Source organism: Gymnoscopelus braueri (genome assembly GCF_963280865.1).
Source record: "Gymnoscopelus braueri genome assembly, chromosome: 13".
Taxonomy (NCBI): domain Eukaryota; kingdom Metazoa; phylum Chordata; class Actinopteri; order Myctophiformes; family Myctophidae; genus Gymnoscopelus; species Gymnoscopelus braueri.
The window spans coordinates 7,271,822-7,298,952 of record NC_137615.1 but is presented as its reverse complement, the minus strand read 5'-3'; the positions used below and the strand labels follow the sequence as shown (position 1 = coordinate 7,298,952).

At 41.0% G+C, this 27,131-nt stretch overlaps 1 protein-coding gene across 2 annotated transcripts in view; it reads right to left on the bottom strand.

Annotated features, from left to right (window-relative positions):
- LOC308099716 (BAR/IMD domain-containing adapter protein 2-like 1) overlaps positions 1 to 27,131 on the bottom strand; it is a 90,190-nt gene that overhangs the window by 37,941 nt on the left and 25,118 nt on the right. Inside the window, exons 4-6 of one of the 2 annotated variants that reach the window (XM_080448459.1) lie at positions 14,730 to 14,791; positions 12,760 to 12,831; positions 10,500 to 10,634 (exon numbers count right to left, since the gene is read on the bottom strand). In XM_080448459.1, the coding sequence (XP_080304585.1) occupies positions 10,500 to 10,634; positions 12,760 to 12,831; positions 14,730 to 14,791 (269 nt within the window). The remainder of the gene's footprint in view (positions 1 to 10,499; positions 10,635 to 12,759; positions 12,832 to 14,729; positions 14,792 to 27,131) is intronic. The other variant, XM_080448460.1, reaches the window with a different exon arrangement.

Genomic DNA, 27,131 nt, shown 5'->3' with positions numbered 1-27,131 from the left:
ACGCCGCCCGTCCGACAGGCTATAGCTGATCAGCTGCTGTCACAGGGTGTGTGTGAGTCAGGGTTTTTTTCGTGCTCCGTCACAGGTTGGAACTTTGACGTTAAGTTGACGAGTCCCTCACTGAGAATAGTTTGTGGCAGGTGTGCGGGGGGGGGGGGGGGGGGGGGGGGTTAAAAATAGCACCCAGACAGCCATGAGTTAAGACAATGGCTTTCTTTGAAGACATTACAGGCTTTCTTTGACTTTTGTTGACACCACTAGCGGTAAATTACTGTATGCAGCATTATGTTTGTAGCAGATTTTTAACCTTAAAAAATACTAATAAAATAGCCAATCTACAAGCTCAAAGCTTGTGAACTTGTATATAAGATAAGATATCGGCAGATTTTTTTTTAGATTGCAGTTTAATTAGTTAAATAATTATTCTTTAAATGTAACCTTTCATGAATTTAAGATTAATATTGAAATTTGTATTAAAAAAACCTTATTTTTATTTTTTGCTTATGAGTTAAATATTCTCAAACAGAAACTTTAAATCTAAATTCAAATTACATTTTTGCAGGATTGCAAAATTACAAGCTTGTCATCGTCAAACTATGGGTTTAACATAAAGGATCCCCCAGTCATGTTTTTTAAACCACTGGATCTTTAAAGACTGCATTCTGGTGCAACCTATCTGCCAGTCTTATCATCTAATATTGTGGCAGATCTATTCAATTTGGCCACAAGACTCTGTTTTCAGATGAGCCGGGGCAAAAAAAATCGTTGTAATTTTTTTTTATCCAAGCACACTGTGTCTGTATGCTGTCAGTCATGTCTTGTGGTGTAGGACTCAGCATCGTACAGAACCCAAAACAAATCAGGCATTGGTCAGAATGTGCTTCTTTGTCTCTGTGCGGAGCGGGGACGTCAATCAGGATTAAAACAGAAACATAATAGATGTGATGATGTCGTCAGAAGTCACCAGTGGTGGAAAAAGTACTAAAATGTTTTACTTAAGTAAAAGTATTAACACATTGAATGCCAAAAACGGTCCGGACCGTTTTTGAGGATCCAAACGAGAAGTGCCGAAAACGGTCCGGACCGTTTTTGACCCAATTCTATTTTTATACATGTGGGCCACGTGGGGCGCTAAAACGAAACTTTGACATCACCCAAGGAGTTTCTGAGAAGAAGAGGCTGGATCTGGCTCCATGTCAAAAATCCTTCCGGTCGGCGTTTTCAATGTTATCTCCTTGACTAAAAGCTTAATATCTCCATTTCTTTTAACGTGGTGGAAACGAGCCGTTTTCGATCGGCGATCACGCTGCAATGGAGGATCGCGTTGGAAATATTATTGTTCCAGGCGTTAGTCGGGACCCTCCGCCGTCTCGCACGCACGCTTTGTTTACATGCACTTCCGCGTCGGGGCTTATACAGCACGAAACGTATAACGCAAGTGGATGGAAGAAATGCAGGCACTCAACGTATAATATTTTAATAAACCTCTGGCACCCAATGTGTTAATACTGCAATGTAGAAGTACTCTGTTACAAGTAAAAGTCCGGAATAAAAAAATGTACTTGAGTAAAAGTGCAAAAGTATTGGCATCAAAATGTACTTAAGGTACCAAAAGTAAAAGTAGTAAAATGTTTGAAAATAGCTATGAAAATAGCTAGGTATAAAAGTACAGTACTTGAGTACATGTACATGTACCTAGTTACTTTACACCACTGGAAGTCACATGATGGACGGACATTAGATGAGCTTCTATGTTACGAGGAACCGTCGATCAAAAACACAAGATGTTCAGAGAAAGATACGATTTAGATCAATCGATCGACTGTGTTCCGGCTTGGATCAACGGAACGGAACATAGTACATCTCAGAGGGTAAATGGTGTACTTTTGATCCCTCTAAATGATTTGAAAACTTTTGTGACGAGTTAACCCTCATTCAATTCCGGAAACACATTTATTTGGCTATTTAAAAAAAAAAAGCAGATATTTTTGAATAGCCCAAAGAAATCTTAAAATGACACAGATGCGTTCTCGGTATTAATGGGTTAACTTTGTAGATTGTATTATTACAAAAAAAAAACGTTTAAGCCCTACTGTATACTTTGTCTCTTCAAAAATAGAACGATCTAAAGTCTGTCTTTCTGTCTGTCTGTCTCCCTCCCTCCCTGTTTGTGTGTCTGTCTGTCTGTCAGATAGCAGTAAAGCAAGGGAACATTCAACTCCTACTGATGTGAAAAGGTGAGGGACAGATATCCGGGGTCAGGAGGTCAGACGGAGAGAGAGAGAGAGAGAGAGAGAGAGAGAGAGAGAAAGACAGGTGAAGGAGTCAGAGAGACACGGCCGAGAGACAGAGCACAAAGAAGGAAGGAGAGAGAGAGAGAGAGAGAGAGAGAGAGAGAGAGAGAGAGAGAGAGAGAGAGAGAGAGAGATAGAGATACTATTTCAAAAGTGTATCCCAAGCTAACCTTTCTTATGTGGATGTACAACTATTTCTGACAGAAAATGCACAATTCTTATGGTTTCTTGTAAGATAGGAAGTTGCAATGCAACACAGCAGTTTAGACATTTCCTTATTCCCATTTAATTGTACATACATTGGTTTGTTCCACTTTTGCTTTGGCAATGCAAACGCATGTTTTCTCAAGACCCTGAACTGAATGAGTGAGTGAGTGAGTGAGTGAGTGAGTGAGTGAGATAGAATATAAATGAGGAGGTGTTTGTTATTTCTTATTGAGTTGCATCAGTTTGAAACTTTCCACTTTTCTCAACACATCATAGTTGGAACATGGTGTGCTGCATCCATGGGACACAAACCAGCAACACCATAAATACTGTTTAAAGTACCCCAACAAGAGTGTGTGTGTGTGCGCGCGCGTGTGTCTGTGTGTGTGTGTGTGTGTGTGTGTGTGTGCGCGTGTCAGTGGGTCGTTTCCTATGGCAAGACAGCCCGGGTACAACAGTGTTGACAAAACACACCGACCGTGCAACAAACAGCCACCACCAATTAAAAAGCGCACATGCATGGAAGGAAGCGCACGTGCATGTGTGTGCTGATCAGCTGCAGTATGTGTGAGTCAGGGGGCTTTTCGTGCTCCATCACGGTTGTAACTTTGACCTTAAGTTGACGAGTCCCTCGCCGTCGCTCTTTGTGGGAGTGGCAGGTGGGCGTGGCATGCACTAAAAACAGCACCCTGACAGTCTTAAGTTAAGACAATGACTTTCCTTTGTAGCAGATATTTAACCTTTAAAAAAAGGGGGAAAAAAGCCGATCTACAAGCTCAAAGCTTGTGAGGTTGTAGATCGACTGATTATAATTTTTTGATTAGGGCTTAAATGTTATAATATAAAGTTAAATATATAGTATAAATATAATATATAATCTTTGTGTATTCTGACACAGAAACATTAAATCTAAATTCCAATTATATATTTTTTATAAGATTTTGCACTTTTTCACCACAAAATATCGGTCAAACCATCAGTAATCAGTGGTGTAGGACAGTGGTTCTCAAACCTTTTCATGTCAAGGACCCCCAAAATTACACTTATTAGCCCGCGGACCCTCATTTGAAAAGATGTGCCACGGACCCCCATAAGAGAAGATTTTTTTACGGCTCTAGCAGTGATTCTCAACCATTTTAATTTCAAGGACCCCCCAGTTTGACATGCATTTAGGCTACGGACCCCCATGTAATGGCATTTTTATCTCTGGGACCCCAATGTATTGTAAAATCAATGTTAATGTAACTCTGAGAGTGTACAAATGGAACCAAATGGACCCGTTAGGGTCCATTTGGTTCCATTTGTACACTCTCTGAGTTACAGACCCATAAGGGTCCATTTGGTTACTAACTATCCATCATTTAGCTGGGGACCCCCTGGAACTCCCTCAAGGACCCTTGGGGGTCCCCGGAACCCACTTAGGATCACATAGGACCCAAAACAACAGGCATCAGTCGGAATGTGCTTCTTTGTCTCTGTACGGAGTACTGGGGACGTCAATCAGGATTAAAACCGAAACATAACAGATATGATAACGTCGTCAGAAGTCACATGATGGAACGGGCAGAAATTAGATGAGTTTCTGTGTTAAGAGGAACCGTCGATCAAAACACAGGATGTTCAGAGAAAGATAAGATTTCTTAGACAATGGGTTTCTCTCCGTCTTTATTTTTAGACCAGTGTGCTGCTGACTGGCTCTTCCAGTATGTCCGCATGTTTGGTGTCTAAGATAAGTGTGTGTGAGCGAGAGAGAGCGAGAGTGAGAGAGTGTGAGGGAGAGGGGTCTTTGCTGCAACTGTCAGTTCTTTTAACCCATTAAGACCTGAAGCCGATTCTACAAATGTCTCCTAAATCATTACATTACATTATTACATTACAGTCATTTAGCAGACGCTTTTATCCAAAGCGACTTACAATAAGTGCATTCAACATAGGTAGGGAACGAAAACTACTAATCACCAGAAGTCTTAAGTGCATTTTCTGCAAAAACAAGCAACCAAAGAGTAAACCTAGCGCTAAGGTAAAAGTGCAATATATCAGCTACCTACTTTATTAAACAGATGAGACAAAATAGTAAAATCCCAACAGTATTCTGAAAAAACATATGTTTCTATATCAGTGGTGATCAATCTTTTTCATGTCAAGGACCCCCAAAATGATATGTATTTGACAGTGGACCCCCCATCTCAAAATATTTTGTTCCAGGGACCCCCCAGAAGCAAAGATTTGAGTTAAAAATGTTCGCTTCACTAATATATATATATATTCAAAGATTTGCACCCATTTTCACGATAAAACAAAATAAAGCAGATCTACAAGCTCATAGCGCGGCACCGAGTGCCGCGCTATGAGCTTGTATATCTGCTATTTTTGAATAGCCAAAGTGTAAAATAATGCTTTTTAGCTCAAATCTAAAAATGACACAGATGCGTTCCAGGTCTTAATAGTATTAAATCTGAGGTCATTTCTTCTGAACTGTCATTTTATTATTGTATTTATCTATTTAATTAACTTATTTTTGGGCGGTGAAACCGCCCCTATAAGTGAGGTTTGGAAATTTGTACAATTATCTTGGGCAGTGAAACCGCCCCTATAAGTGAGGTTTGGAGATTTGTACAATTATCCTGCGCTGTGATTGGCCAATCACAATCTATTCAGGACTGTGATTGGCCAGTGTCACATGACACATGTGCATAGCCCTATATAAGAAACCATAACTTTAAAAAAAACATAAATTGTTTTTTTTAAAGTTATGGTTTCGTCCATCATAAAGAGTGTTTCAATAAATGTATTTATCTTTTGTACATGATTGGTTGACTCCATTCAGTATTGTGATTAGCTAGCAAGACACCGCCCACTTCACACAGGGTGTCATTTTTTTGGTAGTAGATGGGTTTGTGACCTAATAATGCATGTCAAAGTCTGCGTCCATGAAATGAAAAAAGGTTGCTAATCACTGCCGTATAGATCATTGACTAAGTAAGTGCACATGCAGATTAACGTACAGTACAGTATACAGTACAGAGGTTCTCATCCTTTTCAGGCCACGACCCCCAGAATAATCATATTTGAAATGGGGACCCCCCAAAATAATCATATTTGAAATGGGGACCCCCCACCCAGACAAGCACTTGGAAATGTAGGAGTTGAGGCATTACATTAGTTTGACTCGGTTCCACAGATAAATATTGTGAAAATAGCAGATCTACAAGCTCACAACGCCTCGCAAAGCGAGGCGTTGTGAGCTTGTAGATCGTCTATTTGAGCTTGTAGGTCGTCTATTTGCCTCTTTCTTATATTATTTGACAATTTGGCCAATGTTTGACCAGTTTCTATAGAATAGTTTGTTGATTACCTTTGATGCAGTAATGGTCTTTTATCATTTCATTTCATTATTTTTTTAGGTATTAGGTATAAAAATTCCTTAAATTGTCACTTAACTGTCATCTGGGGACCCCCCAAAAAATCATGTGGGGACCCCCCTGGGGGTCCCGACCCACAGGTTGAGAACCACTGCAGTACAGTATATATACGATGACTCATCGTGCATGTCTCATGTCTCACAAAGCGTTGTGCACTCTCTTTGCACTTTGTCTGTTATGTGTCAAACACAATTACTCTATAAAGATGCACAGTGTGTGTGTGTGTGTGTGTGTGTGTGTGTGTGTGTGTGTGTGTGTGTGTGTGTGTGTGTGTGTGTGTGTGTGTGTGTGTGTGTGTGTGTGTGTTCTCCTTGCTGTGTGTAAACACCAGACTCATCAATCCATCACTCCACAGTGTTGTAGAGAGTGATAGATGGCTTCCATGCGGGCGCAGACGGGAGCCGACAAAATACTCAACTCCTGTAGTACTGGAGTCAAATTCTAGATATACCACATGGTCAAATATTACTCCACTACATGTGTACGTTGCTCTGTCAAATCTATGATTGAGTTAAAGTACTGGAGAACAAAGAATTGAAATATTCAAAAGTACAAATTACACAAAGGGCTTAAGTGATTATTTCATAATATTTTGTTTTTGTAAGTCTGTTGCAATGGGTTAACTTTGTAGATTTTTTATTATTACAAAACATACATTAACCATTAAATAAGCCCCGTTTTATACTTTGTCTCTTTGAAAATAGCCGATCTAAAGTCTGTCTGTCTGTCTGTCTGTCTGTCTCCCTGTCTGTCTGTCTGTCTGTCTGTCAGATAGCAGTAAAGCAAGGGAACATTCAACTCCTACTGAGGTGAAAAGGTGAGGGACAGATATCCGGGGTCAGGAGGTCAGACGGAGAGAGAGAGAGAGAAAGAGAGGTGAAGGAGTCAGAGAGACATGGCCGAGAGACAGAGCACAAGGAAAGAAGGAAATAGAGTGAGAGAGAGAGAGAGTCGTTCATAGTTCACGGGGTCCCTCACTAGAAATGTAGTGGATTAAAAAAGTACAACATCTGTCTTTGAAATGTAGTGGAGTGAAACTACTGAAGTAGAGTAAAAAATACTCGTAAGCGTAGCATGTGTGCAGAAGCGAGTGTAGCTTCCATATATGGGCATGGATCCCCCCTGGACACACCCACACCCCCACACCCACACCCACACGCAAACACACACACACACAAAGCATCTAACAGCAAACGTTTGTGCTCCCGCACGAGCTCGCCGGCGGGCAGACTTCACACACACAGTGCCATGGACTAGTGTTACATGGTCTTTGTTGTCCCGTCACTGGTTTACAGGAGTTCAAAAAGCGGGTAGAATTCGTTGTCGTAGGAAAGAGGAGACATTGAAAGAAAACAAGGGTCCATGGCCTATTGGCCTATTGGCCCGATGCATATCGTTGTTGTCGGGCAGAAACCTCTTAACTCCATTTTCTAACTTTTTGTGTTTTTGTGGCTTTTCTGCCTTTATTGATAGATACAGTAAACTGACAGGAAATGGGGGGGGGGGGGGGGAGAGATGGGGTGTGACACGCAGAAAAGGTTGTCTGGATCGAGATTCGAACCCGCGACACGCCATGCATTAGCAGCCTAGGTGCCCGGAGTGTTTTTTTTTTTTAATACAACAGTGTCACACAAAAGCATCAAAAAGTAGCAGATCTACAAGCTCGAAACGCGGCGTGAAGCTTGTAGATCTGCTAATTTGCTATTTTTTTTTATTTGAATCCTGAAAAGTTACATTTTTGGACTTGTTGAGGTCTCCACCCGACTGAGACGATACCAACTTGGGGATCCTTGATATCAAAGGCGCTTACATTAAAAAATAAATAGCTCAATATTCTGATAGTAATCATTGCTGTTAGAGTGTTAGTGCAGTAACAGTGATCTCCCCGTCTCTCCAGCTCTTTAGCCTTTATCTCATTCGATCCGGGAACGCATCTGTGTCACTATAGATTTCTTTGGCTATTCAAAAATAACAGGTACAGTATACAAGCTCATAGCGTGCCTATGAGCTTGTATACCGCGTAAACAATGAACCAACAGCATCTGTCTAAACAAACTACCGGCTGAATCACATTCTTAACATTAGTGGTTGAGACCAACCATTTGTGATCATATTTTAGGTTTATTTTTAGGCTATGTAATGTTATTTAAATGTATTTCACGTTTGTCTGTTTTCTGATGTTATGTTTTTCAGATTTTATGTTTTGTGAGGACCGCGGATGAAAATTAGCATCTTTGCTAAATCCGGTGTATTTACGTTCATGTGACGTTCATTAATATGCTCTGTCCTGTCTAAATAAACAAATAAAGTAAAGAGAGACAACACATAAGAAACATGAGAACAAATTGATCTACATAATGTCTGCATAGTAGCCATATATCTTGGTCAATCACTAGCACACGTCTCACAAAACGTTTGCACTTGTGTCACTCTGAGTACTCTTTGCACCGTCTGTAACCACTGTGTCACGTATCAAATAGAAACGTATTAAATCCACACTGCAGTGGGAAGTGCTTTGTTGTCCTCTGTGTGTGTGGTGAGTCCTCCTGTGCTGTGTGTAAATAAGGGAACGTGAATCTGCACACAGCATTTGGTGGAAACAGAGCTACACTTTCTAACGACCTACCCATTATACCAGGATATTTTTATGTTTATTTATTTGACATGGACATCGCAATCACATTGGATGAACCAGATGCATTGTTTAAAGTATTATAACTATTGCGAGCGTAAAATTAAACCAAATGGACCCGTAAGGGTTCATTTGGTTTAATTTTACACTCGCAAGAGTTAAAGATCTATAAGGGTCCATTTGGTTACCAACTCTCCATCATTTAGCTGGGGACCACCTGGAATCCCTTCAAGGACCACTGGTGGAGAACCACTGGTTTAAAGTGTATATAGCACGAGTGCTAGTTTTCAACACCTGTGCACTATCAGAGACACATACGTCCCACAGAACAGATTGCATACACCCTAAACTGAGTTTGAAAACATGACCAACGACAAAAAATAAACTCCCATACCCACTGGGAGAAATACAACAATGTGCGAACACAGCAGCGCGATGTGTGAACTGTTGTAATAAAAGGAGGTTAGCTAATGGAATACAACCACCAGGGCAAGAACCAGGGCAAGACCTCTGACATAGACCTACTGCACATATAAACACTATCTGTACTGAGTGGACCTCTGTTATAGACAGCGGTGGAAACAGTACTTAAATGTTTTAATAAAGTGAAAGTATCAATACTGCAGTAAAAAGTAAAAGTCAGGAATAAAACATTTACTTGAGTAAAAGTATTGGAATCAAAATGTACTTACAGTAAAGTACCAAAAGTAAAAGTACTAAAATGTTTGAAAATAGCAGATCTACAATCTTCTGTTAGATCGGCTATTTTCAAATTGCCTATGTATAAAATAGGGCTGAAGTGGTTAATGTATGTTTCATAATATAATAATTGACAATTGCAAAGTAACTAGTAGCTAAGGTTTTCTAATAATTGTAGTGGAGTAAAAGTACAATATTTGCCACTGAGATGTAGTGGAGTAGAAGTATAAGTACTGAAAATGTTAAATACTCCAGTAAAGTAAAAAATAAGTACAGTACTTGAGTAAATGTACTTAGTTACTTTACACCACTGGACATAGACCTACTGCACAGAGCCGCTATCTATAAACACATTTGAAAGCTGAGGCTTTTTTGTAAACTATTTCACCGATTCAATCGGGGAACACATGCTGAGTCATTTTAGATGCCTTTGGCTACCCAACGGCGTGCAGCGTAGAGCGTGTGCGGAAGCGAGGCGTCCATACGGGTGAGCCCCCCCCTCCCCCCTCCCCCATATGAACCAAAGCATTCTAACAACAAACAGTTGTGCTCCCGCACGAGCTGGCTGGTGGACACACACACACGCACACACACACACACACACACACACACACACACAAGCCACCGACTAGTGTTACATCTCCTTTGTCTCCGGTGTCCAGAGGGGAGGCCGCTCCTGTGTGTGTGTGTGTGTGTCTGTGTGTCTGTGTGTCTGTGTGTGTGTGTGTGTGTGTGTGTGTGTGTGTGTGTGTGTGCGTGTGTGTGTAGATAGCACAGGTGTTAAAGAACAAGAGAGATCCTTTGTATCGCCACATGCACGTTTAATTTATGAGGCTGTAGAATGTGTGTGTGTATGTATGTATGTATGTGAGCGTGTGTGTCTGTATGTATGTATGTGAGCGTGTGTGTCTGTATGTATGTATGTATGTATGTATGTATGTATGTATGTATGTATGTATGTATGTATGTATGTATGTATGTGTGTGTGTGTGTGTGTGTGTGTGTGTGTGTGTGTGTGCGTGCGTGCGTGCGTGCGTGCGTGCGTGCGTGCGTGCGTGCGTGTGTGTAGATAGTACACAGTTGTAAAGGAGAGCGAGAGAGTTCCTTTGTGTTTTCAACAGTGCGTTCAATTTATGAGGTTGAAGTGTGTGTGTGTGTGTGTGTGTGTGTGCGTGCGTGCGTGCGTGCGTGCGTGCATGTTTATGTTTATGTGTGCGCGCGCGTGCGTGCGTGCGTGTTTCTCACCTCGCTCTCCTTGTTCTCGTACTTGTTGGCGTTCTTGCCCTGGCTCTTCCTCCTCAGTTTCTTCAGGTCAGACTGGGAGCGTTCCAGAGAGTCCTGCTTCAGCTTGTGTTCCATTTGGTACCTCTTAAACGTGGCCTGAACGAAGAGAGGGAAAAAACATCACCTTATGTTAACACATCTACGACCTCTTAAACGAAATCTGAATGAAGAGGGGGGAAAAATACCCTCATCACGTCTGGTAGTCTCATGTGGCCAGACTATTCCTGAATCTCTGAACTACACCTCCTGAATGCTATATATAGTCAGGAACTACACCTCCTGAATGCTATATAATATATAGCATAGTCAGGCACTACACCTATGCTATATAGAATCTGGAACTACACCTCCTGAATGTTATATAGAGTCTGGAACTACACCTCCTGAATGCTATATAGAGTTTGGAACTACACCTCCTAAATGCTATATAGAGTCTGGAACTACACCTCCTAAATGCTATATAGAGTCTGGAACTACACCTCCTGAATGTTATATAGAGTTTGGAACTACACCTCCTGAATGCTATATAGAGTTTGGAACTACACCTCCTGAATGTTATATAGAGTCTGGAACTACACCTCCTGAATGCTATAGAGTCTGGAACTGCACCTCCTGAATGCTATATAGAGTCTGGAACTACACCTCCTGAATGCTATATAGAATCTGGAACTACACCTCCTGAATGCTATATAGAGTCTGGAACTACACCTCCTGAATGCTATATAGAGTCTGGAACTACACCTCCTGAATATTATATAGAGTCTGGAACTACACCTCCTGAATATTATATAGAGTCTGGAACTACACCTCCTGAATGTTATATAGAGTCTGGAACTACACCTCCTGAATGCTATATAGCGTCTGGAACTACACCACCTGAATGTTATATAGAGTCTGGAACTACACCACCTGAATGCTATATAGCGTCTGGAACTACACCTTTGGTGGGCAGGTGTCTGAACTGTCCATAATCCACCAAAGACACACAAAATGAAAATGTGTGAAATGCTCCTAATTCAGAAACGTTATTGTCCATCACAGATATAAATGTGTAAATATAAAAACAGAAACAAGACACAACAAATATAGCACGTGCATATTTTTTGTTTTGTTGTTTAGTTTTTTAGATGTGGCTAAGAACAGCTAAGTGTCACTGTCTCCTAGAAACAGTGAATAGTAATCTAATGTCCTCCTACACACTGCAGTGCTTCCCCCGTCTGTATAGCTGCACGTTGTGACTGTTGCCATGACAACAGAGTAAAACACAGGAGAAATGACTGTAAATAAAGTACTTAACCCATTGATACCTGGAACGCATCTGTGTCACTTTAGATTTCTTTAGGCTATTCAAAAATAGCAGATATACAAGCTCATAGCGCGGCACCGAGTGCCGCGCTATGAACTTGTAGATCTGCTATTTTTGAAAAATCGAGAAAAAAAAAATTGTTTTTTTTTCCCAATTTTTTTTTAGGATTTAGAAGACATTTCTAGAATCTTCTCAGGTCTTAATGGGTTAAAGCAGTAAACAGATGGCTCTTTTTAACTACCATGGGTTATAGGGTTAGGTCGTGTTTGCAGTCCCATATAGCCTGGATGGACGGTGGATGGAAATGGCGAGTATGGATGGACTATTTTCAGTGCGTAACATCGCCGCAAAACTAAGTATAAAAGGCACACCTGTAACCCTGACCCCTATAAATGTAACCTCTATATCATTGGTTCTAAAAGTGGGGTCCGGGGACCCCCAGGAGTCCTTGGTGGGGTACCATGGGGTCCCCAGCAGAATTACTTAATATATAGCGTCACAATAATTTGTACTACTTTAACCATGTTTTATACTTTGGTTATTCAAAAATAACAGATCTACAAGCTCATAGAGCGGCACTGAGTGCCGCGCTATGAGCTTGTAGATCTGCTTTTTTTTTTTTTACTTGAAAATGTGTGCAAATCTTATATCTGGCTATATTTTTTCTATATTTTCAACCCAAATCTTTGCCTTTGGAGGTCCCCGGCACAAAGCCTTTTCAGATGGGGGTCTGCGGCCAAATACATATCAATTTGGGGGTCCTTGACATGAAAAAGTTTGAGAACCACTGCTCCATATGTCTGACCCTAAAATTATCTCTGTCCATTTCCATTCTTTCACTCACACACACACACACACACACACACACACACACACACACACACACACACACACACACACACACACACTACTTACTGTCATGTATTTTACATCCATGTCCGTCTTCCTCTCCAGCTCAGAGATGATCTCTGTGTGGAACCTCCTGAACTGAGAAGAACACACGACATTATCATTATCATCTTATTATTATTATTAATATTATTATTATGAGCTAACCATTTGAAACGGGTATAAATCATATTTTATTTCGTTAAATAGAAATTTATCGCTACCATTTTTTCCCTTTTTACTGATTCCGAAACCAAACTTGCGTATTGGTCGATACCGAGTACCGATCCTATACCACCGTGTGTCATTTAAACACATCTAGGACAGTGGTTCTCAAAGTGGGGTCTATAGGGACTCTCTGGGTTCTTTGAGGGGGTTCTAAATGGACCCCTATACAGGTCTGTAACTCTGAGAGTGTACAAATGGAACCAAATGGACCCCTACAGGTCTGTAACTCTGAGAGTGTACAAATGGAACCAAATGGACTCCTACAGGTCTGTAACTCTGAGAGTGTACAAATGGAACCAAATGGACTCCTACAGGTCTGTAACTCTGAGAGTGTACAAATGGAACCAAATGGACCCCCTACGGGTCCATTTGGTTCCATTGTGTACACTCTCAGTGTTATGGGGGTCCTTGAAATGAAAGAGTTTGAGAACCACTGATCTTGGAATAAATACACATTCCATTAATAATTGTTAATGTGCTGCTACAAGTTAGTAACATTATAATGTACAGTAAGAGTGTAAAACATTTGTGCAACGTCAACGGAAACAAAAAAAAAATATGACTGTAAATGACACATCATCATGTGATAATGTACGTGGTATCGGATCGGCATAAGCTACAAGCTCTGTGTGTGTGTGTGTGTGTGTGTGTGTGTGTGTGTGTGTGTGTGTGTGTGTGTGTGTGTGTGTGTGTGTGTGTTAGCAGGGGGGAATATTCAAGTATTCAAGTCTAAGGTTATGAATGAGTCAGGGAAGCCCACAGTCATGACTCACTCACTCTCTCCCTGCTTTGTTTCCATCCCTCTTCCATTGGTGTGTGTGTGTCTGTGCATGTGCACGTGTGTTTGTGTGTGTGTGCGCGCGTGGGTGTGCTGCCGCGGGGCAACTGTTGCATCAGATAGACTAGATAGATTAGAATTAAATTTCTGCCTTGTGTTTATACTGCTCACACACACACACAGACACACACACACACACACACACACACACACACAAAAGTTTCAAAAATAGCAGATCCTCAAGCTCGGCTATTTTGAGCTATTTTTGGAAATAGGGTAAGAGCCCTTGGGGTGCATTAAGTGGAAGTTAAATGAACAGGTGAAACAGGTGTTTTTATTTCCAGGGCATGTTGAGACACGTTCCTCCTGCTACAGTTAACATCCAACCTGTTGTTGATTCATTACTTCTATCCACCGTGTTCTCTCCCCCCAGGGTCTAACTACTGTACACAACGAAACCCTGTTCTCTTTGACTTTGATTTAGTTTCAGTCACGGTCTTTTCAACGACATTCTATTTATTTTCAGTCATGTCATTTGATGACCGGCAGAGTAGGAGACTCCACAAGTCATCAAATTGTTGGCTTAGGAATGCGACAAAAACACAAAAAAAGTCTCCATGAATTCAAGTCTTCATGGGGTGTGTCCTTGATAGAAAATAAGTCATGTTTTTGGGTGAACTACTCCTTTAATTTACGAAAGAACACACACAAAGTTATGGAGATAAGAGGTTTCTGCCCGACAGCGACTAAATGGACTGTGTACTACTGTGTACTACTGTGTACTACTGTGTACTACTGTGTAGGCCTACTACTGGGCTAATGGCACATGTGTGAATGACTTTAATCATCACAGGTGTTGAGTGACAGGTGGCTGAGTGGGGCGCGGCAGGGGATTAGCATAGAGGTGACGCAAAAAAAGCGTTATGGAAAAACACACACGCACGCACGCACACACACACACACACACACACACACACAGACAGACACTCACATTTTCTTCCAGTTCAAGGTGAACCTTCCTGTGGACTTCTGAAATATTAATCAGCACAACACCTGGAAGAGAGAGAGAGAGAGAGAGAGAGAGAGAGAGAGAGAGAGAGAGAGAGAGAGAGAGAGAAATGTGTTATTTGTTAAGTTCAAAGGAATAAAGGAACCATCCAATCACTCCTGCTCTTTCCGTGCAACTTAAAAGTGTGAGCTTACGGCCCGGACTGCTGGCGTAGCGGTCCGGGCACCTAGGCTAATAGCCTGACAGCGCGTTGCGGGGTTCGAGTCCCGATCCCAACTCCGCCCCCCCAAGCTCACAACTCGCCGTGTTGTGAGTTTGTAGATCTGCCATTTTCAAATAGCCGATGCACACAGGTTTAAAGTGCTCATGCGGCCTGATACAGTCGCTTCTTTTGGGCTTGTTTTCATAGACCTGGTTGCTTATTTTTCTCTTAAAATCTGTCAACACCGTTGAGAGACGACTGAAGCCGTTACCTATCAGTAGCTCTGAGTCATGGAACGTGTTACAAGGTCTGCAAAGCAGAAACCAATTAGCATGATAACAAATGTTGTCCTAGCTGCCACCTTGGCCCTGAGCTGCCCTGTCAGATAATGAAGGAAAACATATCGTCGCTGTCAGGTGGAAACCTTGTATGTCCAAACACTGCAGTGGTGGATTTTTTTTTTTTTTTTTTTTTACTTAACCACATTGGGTGCCAGAATTTTATAATAACAGAATACGTTCGGTGCCGGGAATCTCACCGTTAAGCTCCATTGTGCCGTTTAAAGCTGTAGACTCCATGACGAGCAATCCATGAAAAAAAAAAGCATGCCTCCATTTTACCCGATGGTGCTGGCTAACGGCTGGAACGATAACATCTCTCACGCGAGTAACAATGGCGGAGCGATCGCGGATGCAAAATGAGTTGTTTTCCCCATAGAACTCGAGTTATAGGCGTTTTAGAGAAGGAAATAGACCGGAAGCGGATGGGGGGAGCCATGTTTTTGACACGATGATCCATCTGGCCCTTCCTTCTCAGAATCGCCTAGGGTGATCCCAGAGCTGCTCTAGCCCCTCCCGCATGGAAATAAACGAAAAAAAAACAAAAAGATAAAACTCACGTATATATGCGTTTTTTTAGGGAAGTTGGCACTCCACGGGTGTATTTGCAAAACCGTATTAATACGGTTTTGGCACTCAATGTGTTAAGTAAAAGTATCAATACTGCAGTGTAGAAATACTCTGTTACAAGTAAAAGTAAGGTGTTCTAAAGTATAGGTATCAAAATGTACTTAAAAGTACTCATTGTGCAGAAATGTCCCATTTCACAAGTTCAACATTTTGAACTTGATTTTGAAAACAAAGTGGGAGAGGGGAGAGGGGAGAGGGGAGCGGTGCGCTGCGACGTTGGCATTCTAACAGCCCCCTCCACAGCTCAGCCAGCAGCCAGGCTGCATAGTAGGCTCCCAGTCCCAGGCAGCGGACAGACAGACAGACAGACAGAGAGGAAGTATCACAAGGTTAATTCACCCATGCACACAGTGCTTTTTTTCCCTCTTTTTTTTTTCCATTTCGGCACCCCCCCTCTAGATGGCGCCCTAGATGGCCGCCTAGGACGACAAAGCAGGGCATGAACTTTTTACAAAACAAATCACAAGAAGTTGAAACATGGAGATACAAGGTTTCCACGGCCTGACAGCAGCAAGCAAACTATGTGAGCAGCGTCAACACAAACAAACCACCATGCCATCATATGCCACCCACGGTCCTGCTAATGAAACACATCTCACACGGCGGGGCAACCCGCAAATTAATGCCCCGCTAGCTCTGCGTGGTGCCGCACACAACCAATCAAATGAGGATTATGAAACCACAAAGTAATAGTAATTTCTTAATAACGTCGCTCCCTAGAGTACATGGAACCCAGTCAACCGGGGTTTCATTTGCTGGGGGGGGGGGCTTTTGATAGTAGCCCCCAGTGGTGTAAAGTAACTAGGTACATGTACTCAAGTACTGTACTTAAGTACAATGTTTTGGTATTTTTACTTTATTGGAGTATTTCCAATTTTCAGTACTTTTACTTCTACTCCACTACATCTCAGAGGTAAACATTATACTTTTACTCCACTACAATTATTTGAAAACTTTAGTTACTAGTTACTTTGCAGATATACATGATTACATTATAGAACATACATTAACCACTTTAGCCTTATTTTATACCTATAGGCTATTTGAAAATAGCCGATCTACAAGCTCACAACGCGTTGTGAGCTTGTAGATCTGCTATTTTCAAACATTTTAGTACTTCTACTTTTGGTACTTTAAGTACATTTTGATGCCAATACTTTTGCACTTTTACTCAAGTACATTTTTTAAAAACATTTTAGTACTTTTTCCACCACTGGTAGCCCCCCCCCCCTCCTACTGGTCATTATTCATCTTTATGTCCGGTGGACATAATAGGTTTTATCCTTGCCTCTGGGCAGACTGAATTAATTACATGCATTTCCTCGTGTTAGACTGATTGATGTGTGATAATATCACAACTTAACTATTTAGTAAAACATATTTTTTAATATGCTTTACCGATTGCAATGTTTTAATCAAACGTTTCGTTCCTGGCCACATGGCCTTGGGAGGGCTGACGCAGACTGTGCATGCGAGTGTGTGTGTGTGCGCGTATGTGTGTGTGTGTGTGTGGGAGAGTCATTGTTTATCAGTGGTGGAAAAAGTACTCACATTTTTTTACTTGAGTAAAAGTACAAAAGTATTGGCATCAAAATATCCTTAAAGTACCAAAAGTAAAAGTACTCATTCTGCGGAATGTCCCATTTCACAAGTTCAAAATGTATAAAAATCATATGAAAATAGCCGATCTACAAGCTGCGACGCATTGTGAGCTTGTACATCTGCTACTTTCAAATGGCTGGAACGTATATAGGGCATATAGTGTATATAGGGCATATAGGGGTATATAGTGTTAATGCATGTTTTGTAATAATAATCAGAATCTAGCAGTAACTAGTAACTAAAGTTTTCAAATAATTGTAGTGGAGCAACATATTTTTTTGAAAAAATCCTGAATGTGATTTCTTTTAACACAAATCTTCTCTTCTGGGGGTCCCTGGCACAAAACGTGTTCAGATGGGGTTCCGTGGGCCAAATGCATAGTATTTTGGGGGTCCTTGGCAAACAAAAAGTTTGAAAACCACTGATTTAGAATCAGACCATAGACCCCCCCCGCTCCACTGAGTGGACTGCTTCACGAAGCTTCAGTCTGACAATCAGGCTAGATTTGGAAGGCGTTTGTAGAATCGGCCACAGGTCTTAATGGGTCAATAAACGTTTTCGTGCACTTAGTAAGAAGCGCTCTCTCTCAAACCGGGAACGCATCTGTGTAACCACTTTATTCATATTTTATACTTGAAAATAGCAGATATACAATCTCATAGCTATGAGCTTGTAGATCTGTAAAAAAAAATCTTTGAATACATATACCTTTTTTAAACACAAATTTTAACTAAATATTTGCGTCTGGGGGGTCCCTGGAACAAAATATTTAGAGATGGTGGTCCGCGGCCAAATACATATTATTTTGGGAGGTCCTTGACATGAAAAGGTTTTAGAACCACTGACATAAAATATGTTGTTCCATGGACCCCCCAGAAGCAAAGATTTGAGTTACAAATGAGTAACAGATTCAAAAAAAAAATAAATGTATTCAAAGATTTGCACAAATTTTCACGAGTTTTCAAGAAAAATAGCAGATCTACAAGCTCATAGCGCGGCACTCGGTGCCGCGCTATGAGCTTGTATATCTGCTATTTTTCAATAGCCAAAGAAATCTAAAAATAACACAGATGCGTTCCAGGTCTTGATGGGTTAAAGATGCAAAAAAAGTCAACTATAAACTCAGAATGACCCCGAGGCATGTGGCAAAGACATACGGGGCCCATCACGGCGGATTAAAACTGCCTGTAAGCAGAGGACCTGAGCATGTTCGTTGGTGGTGGTTGGACAGACATAACACCTGTAGGGGAATGGACAGAGTTCCACCAGATCACCATGCACCGATACTGGACACTAATGAGGTCACAAAGTGACCCTTTGACCTCATTAGTTTTAAGGAAATGCAACTGGACCTGAGGGCGTATAGCGAGGCGTGAGCTTCGGGCATAATAATGCACTGACCAGACCAGTGAGCAGAGGGCTTCTTCAGCTAAATAAAATCTCACGACTGAAACATTTTGTTAGGCAAATTCTTACAAACGCCTTCTAAATCAGTAGTTCTCACACTTTCAAGATTTTTCTAAAACGTAAAAAAATAGCAGATATATCTGCTATTTTTGAGTGGTGCTAGCCACTCCAAGGAGTGACTTTGTCCTGGTGTCCGTCTGTGTGTCCGTGTGTCCGTCCGTATGAGCACGGCCTCTCTGTATGTTTGAGCACAGCCTCAACAGCTGCGGCTGATTGCAACACAAAGATGCAACCAGTTACACTAATTATACACACACACACACACACACACACACACACACACACACACACACACACACACACACACACACACACACACACACACACACACACACACACACACACACACACACACACACACACACACACACACACACACACACACACACACACACACACACACACACACACACTTTTGAGTAAAAATACTTAAAATGGGTAAAAATACTTAAAATGAGTAAAAATACTTAAATATTAGTAAAGATACTTTAAAGTTCCTAAACTGAGTAAAAATACTTTAAATGAGTAAAAATACTTAACATGAGTAAAAATACTTAAAAGATGTTAAAATGAGTAAAAACACGTAAAAATCAGTCAAAACATTTTAAAGTACTTAAAATGAGTAAAAATACTTTGAAGTCATCAAAGTCTGTAAAAAGTAACTAATGAAATGAACTCAAGAAAGGCACCACTCTCTTCACACAGGGTGTGATTTTTGAATAGCCAATGCAAAATCTAAAATGACACAGATGCTTTCCCGGTTACGACGATTTGTGAAACAGCATGAAGGAGCCCCGCACGCACGCATGCACACACACGCACGCATGCACACACGCACACACACAACGTTTTGGTAGTCAAACAACCAAGTCCAACCAGTTGAAGATATTGCAGCTTTGACCGTTGCTTTTTTTATGAGATACACAAGATCATTAAGGTTTTCTGGGAGATTCATTCAATCGCTAGTTTGACCACTTCAAATACCCTTTAAAAGGAGCTACACCATGAATTTAAAAAAAATATTTGATATTTAATATCATATGGTGTATGTCCCTCAAACCTTTTTCAAAAGGTTTGAGCCTAAATCATCACTCAAGATATACTCATCCCAAGTCAATTGTCTCTGGCTTATACAGCACTTTCAGCTGCAATACCAAAACGTCCTCTTGTGCAGGGGGGGGGGCTACTGAGCAATTCTGTCTGTTAATACAAAAGAATATTTAAAAAAATTATTAAAAAAAAGAAAAAAAAATGGAAAAATTCTGCATAAAAAGAAGCATCTAAGAAAAATACAAAATCGAAAAAAAAACACTTTGAACATTTTTGAACAATTCCACCAAGTGTTTGAGGTGCCTGTTTCACCCACTTCCGGGGGGCGGAGCCAAAATCCGAGCCCGAAGTATTTGTTCGTAGACCCTCACTTAGAGGGGGGTAGAAAAAGTTTCGGAGCGATTCGGGCACTTTTCATTTAACATTGGGTTTGCCATCAATAATGTTTGTGACATCATAAACATTTCCATTCTGAGATCGCCTGTTCAGACACGCCCATTCTGGAAATCCATGAAATGAGAAGGAATGACTGAATTTAAAAAAAAAACATTTTTTGGGGTACAAGAGACACTGGGGACCCCAAAAAATACAAAAAAACAAGAAAAAAGTGATTTTCATGGTGTAGACCCTTTAATCTTAAAATAACTAATAACCGAGAATAGACTATATCTACAAGCTGACGACGCGTTGTCAGGTTGTAGATATAGTCTATTTTTGGTACGCGACATGCCGACTCCTATGGAATCCAAATGACTGAGATCTGTCGTGGAGACTGAGAACTTTAATCCATGTGTCACCAACATGCTTCAACCCTCTCTCTGATCTGCGCTGTTATAATATGCATGCATATTACTCAACAGACCAACACGTGACAGACACAGTGGTGGAAAGTAACTAAGTACATTTACTCAAGTACTGTACTTAAGTACAATTTTGAGGTATTTGTACTTTACTTGAGTATTTCCAATTTCCAATACTTTTACTTCTACTCCACTACATCACAGAGGCAAATATTGTACTTTTACTCCACTACAATTATTTGAAAACTTTAGTTACTAGTTACTTTTCAGATATAAACTATGATATAATGAAACATACATTAACCACTTTAGCCCTATTTTATACAGAGGCTATTTGAAAATAGCAGATCTACAAGCTCACAACGCGTCGCATCGCGACGCGTTGTGAGCTTGTAGATCGGCTATTTTCAAATATTTAGTACTTTTACTGTTGGTACTTTAAGTACATTTTGATGCCAATACTTTTATACTTTCACTCAAGTACATTTTTTATTTTGGATTTTTACTTGTAACAGAGTATTTTTATATTGCAGTATTGGTACTTTTACTTAACTACAGAATTTGAGTACTTTTTCCACCACTGGACAGACACATACCATGAGTACACTGAATGCTCGTCTTTGATGAGGCGTTCGTTGCGTGACATTTATAGGGGCAGCGGTGGCCTAAAGGTGGCCTAAAGGAGCACGCTTGTGGCCGAAAAGGGGCGGCAGTGGGTCAGGAGTCGAGTGACCGGTATAGTGGCCAGTTCGATCCCGGGCTCCCCCGGAGTTAATGTCGAAGTGTCCTTGAGCAAGACGTTGAACCCCTAATTGCTCCCTATGAGCAGGTTGGTGCCTTGCATGGTTTCCTCCGCCATCGGTGTGTGAATGTGTGTGAATGGGTGAATGTAATGCACAATCTATGTAAAAGCGCTTTGGATAAAAGCGCTATATAAATGCACCATTTAACCCAAACTCCATTGAAGTGCCCTTGAGCAAGGCACTGAACCCCCCCAATTGCTCCAGTGGAGCTGCTCAGTGGCCAACAGACTGTGGTTGTAGTGGTCAGCTCCCAGTACAACAGTAAAACACTGTGTTTGTACTGGTCAGCTCCCAGTACAACAGTATTAGACTATGGTTGTAGTGGTCAGCTCCCAGTACAACAGTATAAGGCTGTGGTTGTACTGGTCAGCTCCCAGTACAACAGTAAAACACTGTGTTTGTACTGGTCAGCTCCCAGTACAACAGTATAAGGCTGTGGTTGTACTGGTCAGCTCCCAGTACAACAGTAAAACACTGTGTTTGTACTGGTCAGCTCCCAGTACAACAGTAAAACACTGTGTTTGTACTGGTCAGCTCCCAGTACAACAGTATTAGACTATGGTTGTAGTGGTCAGCTCCCAGTACAACAGTATAAGGCTGTGGTTGTACTGGTCAGCTCCCAGTACAACAGTAAAACACTGTGTTTGTACTGGTCATCTCCCAGTACAACAGTATAAGGCTGTGGTTGTACTGGTCAGCTCCCAGTACAACAGTAAAACACTGTGTTTGTACTGGTCAGCTCCCAGTACAACAGTATAAGACTATGGTTGTACTGGTCAGCTCCCAGTACAACAGTAAAACACTGTGTTTGTACTGGTCAGCTCCCAGTACAACAGTATAAGACTATGGTTGTACTGGTCAGCTCCCAGTACAACAGTATAAGGCTGTGGTTGTACTGGTCAGCTCCCAGTACAACAGTAAAACACTGTGTTTGTACTGGTCAGCTCCCAGTACAACAGTATAAGACTATGGTTGTACTGGTCAGCTCCCAGTACAACAGTAAAACACTGTGGTTGTACTGGTCAGCTCCCAGGTTTTAATGTGTGAATGTGAAGCAGGTGAAGCAGCTGAAAAAGTGCACTCGTGCTCAGCATACTGTACCTGGGTAAATAAAGGTTGGAAAATGTATAATAAATCACACCACACAAACAGCCTCTGTTAGTGAGCCCCGGGCACCGAGTTTTCAGTGGGTGCTCATCTGAAAACCAGATTTCTTTTGGATGTTAAAAAAACAACAACATATTAATATTTTAGAGTTACAGTATGAAGAGTGCAAGAAACCACCAGGGTTTTTGTGGGTATAAGCTTAAAAAAAACACACACAGAAACATGATTTCTGTGGGGAGTGGGTCTTTAGACAACAAGAAGATTAACGCGATTATCGTACAATTTAGGAAAGGGGAACAAATCCCAGCCCCAGTGTTTGTTTATTTAGACAGTGAGGCTCCACAGTGTGGAGATATTTCTGGGGGGGGGGGGCACACATCACTGACGATGTCCCCTGGGGGCCACACACACCCCCACACACACACACTCTTCAGGAAGGCACAACAACGCCTCTGTTTTCTATCTAAGGCAGTGCTGCCCAAACATGGACCCCGGAGTTGTACGTATTTCGCTGCTGAAGACTTGTGCTATTAACCCATTCAATTCAGGGAACACATCTCGTGTCATTTTAGATTTCTTTGGCTATTCAAAAATAGCAGATATACAAGCTCATGGCGCAGCACCGAGTGCCGCACTATGAGCTTGTAGATCTGCATTTTTTTTTTTAAAGATTGTGAAAATTGGTGCAAATCTTTAAATATATATATTTTTAAAGCGGACATTTGTAAAATATGTTGTTCCATGGACCCACAGAAGCAAAGATTTGAGTTATAAATGTTCGCTTTAAAAATATATATATTCAAAGATTTTCACGATTTTTCAAAAATATCAGATCTACAAGCTCATAGATCTGAGCTCGGTGCCGCACTCGGTGCCGCGCTATGAGCTTGTAGATCTGCTATTTTTGAATAGCTAAAGAAATCTAAAATGACAGAGATGTGTCCCCGGACTTAAGCATCTCTCTCTCTCTCTCACTCTCTCTCTCTCTCTCTCTCTAAACCCGATGAAGACAGAGAGAGGGACCTTAAAAAAAAAACTGACAGAAATGCCAGTAAGTGAAGGGAGGGGCGTGGATGAGGCACAATGCAGGCACCACAGTGAGGGTGGAGGGGAGACATTTTCAGCTTCAACCAACTGATGGCTGCTCGGATGGTGTGTGTGTATGGGGGGGGGGGGGGCACAAAGTAAGGCAGGAGGTGAACCGTTGACCTTCTGACTACCAGACAGCCTCTCTCTCTAACCCACTATGGTAAAGGCCTTGGTGAATCAGTAGCTAAAACGCTGTGCTTATCTTACTGGGTAAGAACTACTTCATCTAAATATGTCAGCAGGTACGTGACACGGTTGAATACGTGACTGCTGCTTTAAACTAATTAAACACTAAAGGGCTGATAGTGAGCAGCAGGGACAATCATTAACCACTTTCACCCCGCATGGTGGCAATATTTTGGGCATTTAATTTTTAGGTGAGAACGTCATTCTTTTTAAATCCCCAAAACTGTTGATTGACAGAGCTTGTAGATCTGCCATTTTGTGTTGTTTATTTTATTTTCTTTACTTTTGCATATAATGATGAAATGCAAAACATGTGGATGCCAGATTCAAAGTGTTACACCATCACAAGCAATACATCTTAAAATAATTCACAATAAAAGCATATTGATAAACACACTATGCTCACACAGGACCGGTCTGTTCATTATCTTACCCTGGAGATTAACCGGGAATGCAATGCAAATATGTTATATTATTAAAATTCTTATTGAGCACCATGGCCTCATGCAAAACACCCTTGTTCTCTTCCGAGGAATCAGCAGGGACCAGTTGCTGTCGGGCAAAATAGCTGATCTACAAGCTCAAAATAGCTGATCTACAAGCTCAAAATAGCTGATCTACAAGCTCACAACGACTCGCGTTGCGAGGCGTTGTGAGCTTGTAGATCGGCTATTTAAATGTGTTTTGCCTCTTGTATTATTTGACAATTTGGCCAATATTTCACCAGTTTTTTATAGCATAGTTTCTTTCTTTTTTTTTGTTGAGGCATTAAAAAAGTCCTTAACTTGTTACTTCACTGTCATCTGGGGACCCCCCCAAAATCATGTGAGGACCCCCCCTGGGGGTCCCGACCCACATGTTGAGAACCACTGTGCTATATTATCAATATTTGTATTGAGCACCATGGCATGCAAAACCATCCATGTTCTCTTCCAAGAGGAACAATTCATTGTCCTCTCTCTCGCTCCCTCTCTCTCTCTCTCTCTCTCTAGAAATCAATAGCCCCTCATTTGTTTATTTCTACGATGCTCAGGACAATTAAGCGTTGCCGGGGCAATAAACGAGGTCATCAATGGAGCGTGTGGTGTTAGGGAGGCAAACATCACAGCGGCCAGGATGTCGATAAGGTCATGAGCACCACTCCTAAACACCTGACAACACTGATAAGCAGGGCTGGATGTAACTTTCCTCTTCTTACCCTCTTGAACTCGGTTTCTTACCATTGAGCTAATAGAGCTCAATCTCAATCAATCAATGAATCTTGACCATCAGGTTAAAATTCATGTCAAACCAGAAACCGGATCGTGTAAAAGGTCATGTATCACCTAGACACAGGATCTATATGTCTCAATAGAAGAGCTGGGAGACTAAATACAACCACCCCAAGTGTATAATAAGTATTATTAAAATGCTATACCACAGTGGTTCTCAAACATTTTCATGTCAAGGACCCCCAAATTGATATGTATTTGGCCGCGGACCCCCATCTGAAAATGTTTTTTTGCCAGGGACCCCCAGAAGAGAACAGCGGAGTTGAAACGTTTTCAATATAAATATTCAAAGATTTGCACAGATTATCACGATTTAAAAAGCATCACGAAGAGACGCGCTATGAGCTTGTACATCTGCTATTTTTGAATAGCCAAAGTATAAAATAATGGTTAAAGTGGTTACAATGATTGTGACGCTATATTAACTAATTTTGCTGGGGACCCCCCTGGCACCCCCAAGGACCCCTGGGGGTCCCCGGACCCCACTTTGAGAACCAATGCTCTACCATACAGATTGGACAAAATTATATTAATTAAAAGAAAAGTTACATAGTGCTGCTTTAAGTAAAAGTATCAATGCCACAAAGTAAAAAAATATATACTCGGTTCCATTCAAATCAAAGTGCATCTAAGTACTCGATTCTTTTGTTGTTTCTTTTCAAACGTTTAGAAAATGTGCCCAAATCTTAGTGAAGTACTAAAATAGGGCTTAATTGCTTAATATATGTTTTGTAGCATAAAGTAGGAAAAGCAAGTCTTTTGCAAACCTACAAAAGCAATAGGTGCGTAGCAGAAGAAGATATTTTTAAACATTTGAAGTGTGCAGCAGGAGTTGTTTTTTTCTGTAGTAAGAAGTTTAGAAAAGCTGAAATACTCAATCCTTTTTCTTTTCATTGATTTAACGTGTTTGTGCTCTCATATATAAAGTGCATGTATATTTGTATATTGCGGTTGTTGTTTGGTGTTTTATTTTTGTAAATGTTCCTACTTTGATTTTCTTTGAATATTAATTGTATTACATGTTTATGTTTATTTGTTTTATTATTTGTTCTGCTAAAGGTAAAACTCAAATCATGTGTTGATCATCAAAAAAATAAAACTGAAATACTAAAGTAATGTAAAAGTACAGCAGAAATTGTACTTAGGCACATTGTACTACTTTAGTAAATGTACTTTTGTGGGTTTTTTTCCGCCACAGGCAGGAGCACCACTCCTAAACGCATAAAACCTGAACAGCCGACATCGCTGATAAGCTAAACCACCGGCGATGTCGACACAATGCATTCATGGCTCTTCAATCAGCGGCGATGTTGGCACACAGACACTGGTGTCTGGAGGAAAGGTTTCAACATTCACTCATATCGTTGCCGTCGAGGGCAGAAACCTCTTATCTCCATAGTCTAACTTTTGGTGTTTCTTTTTGTAAATTAACCCATTCAATCTGTGTCATTTTAAGATTTCTTTTGGCTATTCAAAAATAGCGGATCTACAAGCTCGTGCCACGCTATGAGCTTGTAGATCTGCTATTTTTGAAGAATCGTGAAAATGTGTGCAAATCTTTGAGTATATATTTTTTTTAACGATTTGTAACTCAAATATTTGCTTACAAATGTTCGCTTTAAAAAAATACATATTCAAAGATTTGCATAAATGTTCATGATTAAAAAAAAATGCAGATCTACAAGCTCATAGCGTGGCACGAGCTTGTAGATCTGCTATTTTTTTCTTAATGGATTAATGTCCTATTTGATCATAATACAGCGTCACACAAAAAGCATCAAAAGTAGCAGATCTACAAGCTCGAAACGTGGCTCGAAACGTGGCTCGAAACGTGGCGCG